This window comes from Lontra canadensis, unplaced genomic scaffold (genome assembly GCF_010015895.1).
Source record: "Lontra canadensis isolate GAN:19392208 unplaced genomic scaffold, GSC_riverotter_1.0 scaffold25, whole genome shotgun sequence".
Taxonomy (NCBI): Eukaryota; Metazoa; Chordata; class Mammalia; order Carnivora; family Mustelidae; genus Lontra; species Lontra canadensis.
In genome coordinates, this window is record NW_022631019.1 from 358918 (window position 1) to 368654 (window position 9737).

Here is a 9737-nt window from a genome sequence, read left to right on the forward strand (position 1 = left end):
GAGGCTGGCAGGTTCCAGAGCTCAGCCTCCTGCTGACACACTCAGCATGCTGACTTCACTCCTCTGCCTCTTCCAGGGTCCGCCATCCCCACAAGGGGCGGACTGGCTGTTTTTAGCACATAGGAAGTTATGTAAGGGAGGCCTCTCCGGGGCAGCTGGGGTTCGAGCGCAGGTGTGTCTGGCACACACCCACACACACCTGCAGAGCACAGGCTGTGAGAGTGCGGTTGGGGCTCCAGGCAGGTAGAGGCCCTCTCTTGCCTCAGTTTGTCTGTGTAAAATGGGGGTGCTGACTTATGTGGGAGCACCTTGTTGGGAAAACTCAGCTCGGAACCCCTCAGCATCAGCCCCCACCCTCCTGATCACCAAGCACCCTGAGTCACACCTAAGGGAGAAGGTCCCGAAGATAGATGTGGCCAGCAGGTCCTGCCAAGACCTCACTCCAACCACATATGCTGTCTTCCAGGTTCCCAAGGCCCAAGCTGCCCAGCCCTCTGGCCATAGAGCTGATGGCCCCAGCAGTTGAGACGGGCGTGGGCAGCTCGGCTGGCAGCAAATGACAACTGAGACCGTCTCAAGCTCCGAAGTCACCTTTTGGGGCACAAGGAGCAGCCATTTCTGCCAGTCTTCCAGCCCCTGCCTCTTGCGCCAATGGCCCCGCTACAGGAAGAGGATGGCTGTGCTCACTCCTGAGCATCTTGGGTGGGGGGGGCCCATGGCTCTGTGTGGGAAGAGCTACCAGGAAACCAAGAGGGTTAGAGTGAAGCAAACATCCCCTACCTGTGGGCTGCTACTCCCTCCCCAGGCCAGGGCTCAAGAGGGGGTCCCGAAGAGCCAGCCTGGAGGTGACCTGGCAGGAAGGGTTCACACACCCCGCCCCTTCCAGGGGGAGACACCTGGCCAGACCCTGAGCCCCACCCCTCCCACCTGGCTGGAGGCACCTCAGGGAGCCCCTCTGGGCTCGCTGCAGCCACTGCTTAACCCTGTGGTCAGTGTTTGAAGGGGTGGGGGTGTTCCCCATTTGCACCAAGAAGGCCCCTCCCCCTCCCAGAAGCGGGTGGGCCAGCCCACAGACCCCCACCAGCCCACATCCACCGGGAATCCACCACACATGCAGAACCCATGGGCTCAGACTTCACCTCGGTCACACCAGAAGCCCCAGGACCATCTCTAAGCTGGCCCCGAGGGAGGGGGGTACCCGCAGGTGAGTAAGCTGAGCCTGGGGAGCCCCAGGAGACAGCAGGCACCGACAGTCTCTGGGGCAGCCCCGGCTTGGAAGGGGATGCTGGGCACCCCTAGGCCCAGCCTCAGTGAAGCCTATCCCTCGAAGTCCCAAAGAGGTGATACTCGGGATGTGGGGGACAGCCGTCCTACCATCCTTCTGGGGAGAGGGTGCAGGGTCTGGGACCACCTGCCTGTCCCTTCTCTGAGGTGTCCTCACATTCCTTCAGTACGGTTCTGGAGGGTGACCACATGGGCCTCCCCTGTGGCAGGAGCTGGGGTCACCCAGTCCTGTCCCAGCCTGCACTCCTGCTCCTTCTGGGGCCGGGGAGGCCTGGGGAGGCAGGAGGAGGGAAGCACCAGGAGGGGAGGATACAGTCTCTTGGCGTGGTGAGACAGCCAGAGTGCTCTCTGCCCTCCCAGAGGTGGGCTCTGGGGTGACCTCCTCCCCCCACACTGGTCACGGATCCTGGCCCCGGGCGCCTTATGCGTAGGCCGTTCTCAAGCTGTTTCCCCAGGATGAGGGAAGGAGGCTTTGTGCCTTCTGCCTTGAACCCCTCTGGTATAGGTCATCACAGGCTTTCCTCTGTCCCTGGCCAGGGCTCCCTCTCCCACAGGAAAGTAGGGGCTCCTGTTCCCTGTAAGATGCCCTTGGCTGGCAGAGACTCTGGCTAGACTTGAGCCCCCCAAGACCGGGGTCTCCAGGCCCCTCCTTCCTGGAAGCACCCTTCTTCAGCCTCCTGAGTCACAGGTCACTCCTGCTCTGATTACCCAGAGCCCCTGGGACCCTCCTCTCTGCCTAGAGGCCTCCTCGAGGACAGTGTGCCCCCCATCCCCTCAGTAACATCGCCTAGTCCACAAAGGAAAACTGCTCTGTAGAAGAGGGCCTGTGACACCCCGGGCCTGTGCTGAGTCTGTAGAGCCTGATGGGGGCTTGGGGAGGGGTATCCACACCAGTGGTGTTGGCTGGTCCTACCCCTGAGCCTTGAGCAGGAAGAGGAAACTAAGGCCCATGTTGCACTTGAGGAAATGGGCTCCGAGAGGTTGATTAATTTGGGCAAGTTCACATGGTAAGTGTCGAGCCGTGATTCGCCCCCCCCCCACCCCGCTCTTCCCCAGGCAGGCATGACATCCTTCTCCCAGACGTCAGCAAGGGCCATCTACCTCCTTCCAAAGCCACAGGGCTGATGGCCTCACCCCTCCTCAGAGCCAAGGCCTCACCAGCAGGGCCTATCGGAAGCGAGGCTCCCTCCCTCATCCCAGTCCAGGCCCTCCACACTGATTTGGAGTGGGGTGTCAAGAACCTAGAGCCTGCCTCTGTGGGGGAGCGGGGGAGGCAGAAGGGCCTGTGCCACACCCTCAAACCCGGGACCAGGCTGAGGGTCTGGTTATTGGGATGTGAGGTTTCTGGGTCATCCTGGGGACATGCTGGACCCCCCACTGGGGCCAGAGGTGGCGGGGCACCCTGGGACTGGGGGGCACTGGGCATCCTGCCCTCAGCACAGCATCCAGCCTTACCCAGTCACAGTGAGGCCCAGGACTTCAACCCCCATGACAGTGTGATCTGGCCCGAGTGTGCTGTGCGTTCTTGGCATGTGGTGTGTGGTCGTAGTGTCTCTGCGGCCAAAATGTGTGGTGTGTCATCTTTGTGGGTGGTATGTTGTCTTAGTGTGTGGTGTGGTCAGTGGTGGCCTTCGCGTCTGCTGGGCAGGGGAACCGTATGCTGCAGGGCGCCAGGTGTCATCTCCACACCCAGGGCCTGGGTTGTTCCCACAGTTCGAGCCTGCCCCAGTGGCTGGGTGACCAGCCCTAGACACGGGGGTTCTGGGAGCACAGGCCCCTGCCTGGCATCCCTCGGTCACAGACACCTGTGGTCGGTGCTGCCATTGTGAGCCGGGCAGGCAGTGGAGGGCAGGCATCCCTTGCTGGCCTGTCAGGAAACAGAGAAGCGAGGGGCGGTGGATGGGGAGGGGTTGGTTGCTGCGAGCAGAAGAGCAGGTGTCCGACCCCTGAGAGATCTGAGCTTTGGGAGCTGGAGGAGGGGAGGGTCTGCTCCTCGAGAGGCAGGTGAGCCGTGCAAGGGGGTCTCAGCCAACACAGACCTCTCCTCTCCCTCTAGAAACCAGGAGCCCCTCATCCCCAGGCCTCACATCCAGGGCTCTGCGCGAGAAAAGCTCACCAGGGGAAGGACCCCCATCCCTGCCCTCATGGCTTCCCCTTCCGGGTCCAGAGTGGGTGTGTCTGGCCCTGGCAGATGGGCCCCTCCCAGCCTCATCCCACGCCTAGGCAGCCTGTTATAAAAAGAAGGCTGCCAGGCCAGTGTCGGGCCACATCCCACTCTGTCTTGTCACCTCCTAGAGCTGCCGTCACTGGGGCCACCCGCCACGGAGAATGGAGGCACCTGCAGAGGGAGACTCCGGCTTCCAGGTACCAGCAGGGCCCCTGACGTGGGCTTCCTTTCCCATGGTTGGGGGCAAGGAAGGAAGGTCATTCCTCGGGGTCTCTGGAACCTGAAGTGGAGGGGGCTGTGTCTCACATGTCACCCTGAGCACATGCAGGCACCAAGGGCAAGAGAAGAGGGTCATGCGGTCCCCACCAACCGAGGGCTTGGTACGTATGATGGGTGTATGTGTCTATGTACACATGTGTGCACGTGGGTGTGTACAAGGAGGCCACGCACCCCTGCTGCTGCCGCATCAGACTTGGGGCACCTCCGATCCCTCAGTGCATCTGGGGCCATCCCAGGTGTCTGGACCCTGACCCGTCTCAGGAAGCCCTGGAGGCTCTCAGGGGTCCTCGAGGTCCCCATCTCCAGGGTGTCCCCTCTTCCTACCCTGCCAGCCCCAGCTGAGCCAGGAGGGGGCTGCTTTGGGCTACACGTCTAGAGGAGGGTAAACGTGGCTGCTGGAGTCAGAAAGAACCTTCTGGAGCCCTTTCTGCCTAACCTACAACACGCAGCTGAGGATCCTGGCCCACCCTGAAGACCCAGTGTGATCCTTGGGGACAAACACACATGGGCAGAGCTCTGTGCAACGTGAGAGCCAGCGTGAGGACCCCATGCTGGCGCCCACTCCTGGCTGGACGTGGGGGAGGCCCACAGACCTGAAGCGGGGAAGGAAGGCCACCTACCCTCCCCGTGTGCCTGTGGCCCCACGCCGCCGGCTGGCCTGCTCCGACACGCAGTTTCCCAGAGCGCAGGGGAGCAGCCCGCTCAGGCCCAGCAGGCGGGGCACCTGCTGGCCGAGACGCAGCAGGGGCTTCCCCGCTCAACCCCCTGCCCAGGTGACTCAGGAGGGGGCCAGAGCTCAGGAGGCTCTGCCCTGGGTGCAGGGAGGCCTAGTGATTCAGACCAAAGAGGCAGACGGTGTGGGAAGTCCCCCAGAGGCCTGCCCGGTGACTCCACAGGTTTTCGGGAAGAGTAGGCCTGGCCTCGTCAGGGTCCCATGTCCCTGTGTGCTGGGGGTCTGGGGGGTCTGGGGGTCCTGGGTCTGTGGCCCTACTTCTCCAGGGCCCTCAGGTCCCCACCACTGGCCAGCCCACTGGCCCCCGCCCAATCTTCCTGAAGCCCACGTTCCACAAACAGGGTTTCCCTGGGCACAAGCTCAGCAGATGCTCCCTCGCTGGGGTCCAGAGCACTGAACGGTCCTCAGGCCCAACCTTCGGCCCAGACGTGGCCAGAGCAGCTTGGTTCCATTAGTCCCAATCAAGCATGGCCATGCTGGCCACTAAGAGTGGGTAGAGGCCACCGAGGCACAGAGTCTTGTCTTTGTAGGGGCCCCAGACCTTCAACATTGGCTCAAGGCCCAAGGACACAATACAGTCCCCACCCCAAGCAGGTCACCTGGCCTGCCCCTCTCTAGAGGCCCCTGCCCCATGTGAGTGGACAGTGACTGAGACCCCCCCCACCAGCCTCCAGACTGCATGCAAACAGGACCAGTGAGGGCTTGGACCCCATGTTCTCTGCTGTCCCTGTCCCCACCAGCAGACCCCACGCTGGCTGCAATAAGACAGGCCTGCAGAGGCTGCCCGGTGCCCTGCCCCAGGGTGGGGGTTGGGGTGGGGGGCTGCAGGGACAGTCCCAAGCCCCCCGATAGGGCCTCTTTGGAGCATCAGGGGGCTGGGTGGTGCCACTGGTGACCAAGAGACAGAGGATGGAAGTCCTACCAGCCCAAGGTGAGGAGGCCCGAGTTGGAGTTGGGCCGGGCAACAGACTGGGGCCACACTAAGGCCGCTTCTCGGACACAGGGAGGAGCCACGGCCCGCACAGCCACAGCCGGTGGTTCCCCGACGGTCCCCGAGGCCCAGCAGCCGCCGCCAGCCCTGGAGGAGGACAGGCGGAGGGAGGGGCTGGTGGAGCTGCACACCTCCTTCCGGGCGCTGCTCACCTTCTTCTGCACCAACGCCACCATACACGGCACCATCCGCCTGGTCTGCTCCAGCCAGAGCCGCGTCAGGACGGCCTCGTGGGGGCTGCTGGTGGCAGGCGCCCTGGGCGTGCTCTACTGGCAGTTCGGGCTCCTCTTTGCCGAGTACTGGCGCTACCCGGTGGTTGCCACAGTGTCGGTGCACTCGGAGCCCAAGCTCTTCCCAGCCGTCACTCTGTGCGACATGAACCCGCACAGGTGAGGGGGGCCCACTCCCACCTCTGCGGCCTGCGGCATCTCCCCGGCTGCGGTCACAGCGGAAGGTCAACCGGGTCACAGGCCCAGGCCGCGGAGGGCCCCACCTCACTCCACCCTTGTGCCCAGTTGCTCAGTCGGGAGCCCTGAGACCTCTCTCCGGGCAGCAGCAGTGGGGTGGGGGTGGGGGGCGGTGTGTTCAGGGACAAAGAAGAGCCAGCTGGACCTTGGAGTGATCAGAGCCACCCAGACACAGGGTCTGGGCAGTCCGGGAAGGGTGAGGGGAGGTGGGAGGGAGCCTTCCAGCAGGACAGCCTGGAGCTGGGCTTGGGGGTGGGGAGCAGGACGACAGTTCAGGTGAGGAGGCAGAGGAGCAGAGAGGAGCTGGGGCCCAGCCAGGGGGCTGGCAGAGTCTGCACGGGCTGGGGGTGCTTCTGGGGTATCCAGGCTGGTCTCTGGGATCAGCACCATGGTGGCAGACCCTACTCTCCCCAGCAATACCTTGGGACTGATGTGGGGGCTCTGACTCACTCGCACCCTCCCCCCCACCGCCCAGGCCACGCTCAGCCCGCCACCACCTGCAGGTACTCGATGAGTTCTCCCAGGAGAACATCCGGTCTCTCTACAAGTTCAACGTCAGCACGAACAGGGACGTCCTCTCTGCCGCTGACCAGTTCCCACAGCCCGCCTTCTACCTGGACCGCGGGGTCCGCCTGCAGAGGCTGAGCCGACCCGGTGGCCAGAATAAAGTGGGTTTCAGACTGGTGAGTGTCCCTAGCCCTGCACGGTCCCAGCACACTGTCACTCTGCAGATCTCTGAGTGGGGGGCAGGCAGGTGAGAGGGCCGTGCTGACCGGCCCCCCACGGCCCGCAGTGCAACAGCACAGGTGGGGACTGCTTGTACCGTGCCTACACGTCGGCTGTGACAGCCGCCCGTGAGTGGTACCACTTCCATTATGTGAATGTCTTGGCCCTGATGCCCACCGCCCACGAGGACGGCCACCGCAGCGACAGAGGCCACTTTGTCCTCTCCTGCCGATTCGATGGCCAGGACTGCCAGGCCCGGTGAGTGGGGGGCAGGGCAGCTGAGTGCAGGCATGGGTACCGCCCCTGGGGTCCGGCTGGTGGCAAACAGCTGCCCACAGAGGTAGGACAGGCCATAGGCCCTCAGGCTCCACGCAATGGGGTCCTGGGCCGAAGGGGGTGTTGGTATGAGTGTGATTCCCGGTTCCAGGGACTTCCGGACGTTCCACCACCCCACGTACGGCAGCTGCTACACCTTCGATGGCGTCTCAGCTGCACAGCACCCAGGCGTCACCCACGGTGAGTGCCAGCCCACAGCTGAGTGGGGCAGGGGACATCCAGGCCAGCCTGGCCTCACCCCCTTCTTCTCCCAGGGATCAGCCTGGTCCTCAGGGCTGAGCAGCGGCACCACCTCCCTCTGCTGTCCACGGAGGCTGGTGCTAGGGTCCTGATTCATGGGCATGACCACACGCCCTTCCTGGAGCACCAGGGCTTCAGCATCCGGCCAGGGACCGAAACCACCATCGGCATCCGAGAGGTAGGTGGGCCCACGGGAGCCAGGGCAGAGGAGGGGCCCCAACCCTCCCACTCCCCACCTCCCTCCCCAACCCTGGGGGACCAAGGGCAAGGACAGCTGCACTGAAGCGTGCCCCCTACCCTAGGACGAGGTACGCCGGCTGGGGAACCCCTACAGCCACTGCAGCGAGGGGGCAGAGGGTGTGGACGTGCGCCTGCTCTACAACGCCTCATACACACGGCAGGCGAGTCTGGGGCCATGGTGAGGGGAGAACAGGAGCTTCTCAGGAGGGACAGGGAGGCCGGGAGAGAAGGCGGTCAGGGAAGGGAGACCTGGAGACTGGGTTGGCCCTGGGAGAGGGAGGCCAGGGAAGGCTTAAGGGAAGGCCCAGGGGAGGTAGAGGGCAGAGATGGGGAGTTGGGGGCAGCAAGGGAGGCGCCCAGGGGAAGGGGTGGCCAAGGGGGAGGGGAGTGAAGGAGGGGGCAGGGAGGGCAGGAGCACTGCTGAGAGGGAGGTGAAGCAGGCCCTTTGTGGGCCCTGGGGGGGGGGGATGACCGCCTCCAGGACCTTCAGCTCACGTCCCCTGCTGTCCCCCCAGGCCTGCCTGGTGTCCTGCTTTCAGCAGCTGATGGTGGAGACCTGCTCCTGTGGCTACTTCTTCTACCCCTTGCCGTCGGGGGCCGAGTACTGCAGCTCCGCGAGGCACCCGGCCTGGGGTGAGAGACCCCCCACCCGGCCACTGGTGGGGAGTGCGGTCAGGCCTTGCCAACCTGCAAACCTCTCCACCACCCCGGGGTCGATCCTAGCGGGTTCAACTCTCTGTCCCCCCGCACCGCCACAGGTCACTGCTTCTACCGGCTCTCCAGGGACCTGGGGACCCACCGGCTTCCCTGTAGCTCACGCTGCCCCAGGCCCTGCAGGTGGGTGGCTGGTCTGGGGGCTCAGGGTCAAGGGCTACTGCCACAGCAACCCAGCAGGAGTGTAATGGGGGGGTCTGTCTCTCCCAGGGAGTCTTCCTACAAGCTCTCTGCCGGGATCTCCAGGTGGCCCTCCTCCAAGTCAGCTGTGAGTGCCCTAAAGGGGTGGGTAAGGGGCGGACAAGCAGGTGGGTCTCCAGGTCCCAGAGGGCTCACCCTAGACCAGCTTGTGCCCCTGTGGTCCCCGCTCTGAACACCTGCCCCGCAGCGCCCTGAGTGCTGTGAGGAACAGCGGCCCCAGTGAGCCTTCTGTGTACAGGACTGGATCCTGGCTGTGCTGGGCAAGCAAGGCCACAGGAGCCTGGGCCAGACCCCTAGCCTCAGGTGGGTGCACTCCCCCTCCAGAGGACACGTCCCGGCCCCTCCCTCTGCCAACCTTGTCCTCAGTACCCCTGCCATGCGGGCACCTGGGCCCAGCCCCTCACGACTCTGCCTTGCCGCAGGAGTAGCGTGGCCAAGGTGAACATCTTCTACCAGGAGCTCAACTACCGTATGGTGGATGAGACACCAGTTTACTCGGTGAGCCAGCCAGGGACCCACGGCCTTGGAGGGGCTGGAGCAATGGTGGGCCAGATCCCCCAGGGCCCAGCCGTGGGCACCTGCTCACCACCCCCTGATGCCTGCAGGTGCCCCAGCTGCTGTCAGCCATGGGCAGCCTCTGGAGCCTGTGGTTCGGCTCCTCCGTCCTCTCTGTGCTGGAGCTGCTGGAGCTGCTGCTTGACGCCATGGCTCTCGTGCTGCTTCGGGGCTGCCGCTGGCTCCACACAGCTCGGGGGTCCCAGCTGGGGGCAGCCACAGGGGCACCCCCCATGATCCCAGGAGCTGACCAGTTACCCACTGACCGCAGGAATGACATCAACCATCTGGGGGGCCCTGCTGGCCTCGTGCCCCGCAATACTTCCAGGAGCTCTGGCCGGAGTCTTTGCTGAAGAGTTAGGCCACACAAGGCCCCCCTGCCCCACGCCCGAACCAGCGGGAGCTTATTCTGATCCTGAGGGATGTGGCTGCAGCAAGCTCTCCAGGCTGCCCATGGGGAACCAGACCTGCCCCCCAGAGCCACTGCCAGCCAGCCAAGCCAAACCCAGGGCCGGGGAAGCTGCACTGGGGCCTCCAGGCAGGCAGGCAGGAGGGTGCCCAGCCCACCGGGCACTCTCATCAGCCAGCCATCTGCCCAGCAGTGGCCTCAGGGACGCCCAGGGCAGCGGGGAGGGGAGTGTCCCTACCTCTCTGGATTCCCATGTCTAGTCCGTGAGCTGCTGGGAGTGTGGGTGCATGCAAGGGAGGAGGGGCCTCCACAGGGGAGTGTGGCCGTGTGTGGTTGGTGTCATGTGAATATATATGCGTTTCTAAGTGTGTCAACACATCTGTTTATGCCTGTGT

General features: G+C 64.2%; 1 protein-coding gene across 1 annotated transcript; it reads left to right on the forward strand.

Moving 5' to 3' along the window:
• The first annotated feature begins 1128 nt into the window (after positions 1-1128).
• On the forward strand, positions 1129-9602 carry SCNN1D (sodium channel epithelial 1 subunit delta). The gene is made up of 14 exons (XM_032863118.1): positions 1129-1204; positions 3580-3648; positions 5467-5843; positions 6397-6604; positions 6715-6905; positions 7075-7163; positions 7238-7401; positions 7526-7624; positions 7979-8096; positions 8222-8300; positions 8388-8445; positions 8617-8681; positions 8801-8876; positions 8984-9602. Exons 2-14 carry the CDS (start codon positions 3613-3615, stop codon positions 9284-9286), a joined length of 1863 nt encoding a protein of 620 aa, XP_032719009.1. The 5' UTR covers positions 1129-1204; positions 3580-3612; the 3' UTR covers positions 9287-9602.
• Positions 9603-9737: the final 135 nt, after the last annotated feature.

What these genes read in the sequence shown, in the direction of transcription:
- SCNN1D (XM_032863118.1), top strand. Translation starts at nt 3,613, where the DNA reads ATGGAGGCACCTGCAGAGGGAGACTCCGGCTTCCAG. An exon ending in CCACCATCGGCATCCGAGAG is followed by an intron (nt 7,402 to 7,525) that starts GTAGGTGGGCCC and finishes CCCCTACCCTAG; the next exon opens with GACGAGGTACGCCGGCTGGG. An exon ending in CGCTGCCCCAGGCCCTGCAG is followed by an intron (nt 8,301 to 8,387) that starts GTGGGTGGCTGG and finishes TGTCTCTCCCAG; the next exon opens with GGAGTCTTCCTACAAGCTCT.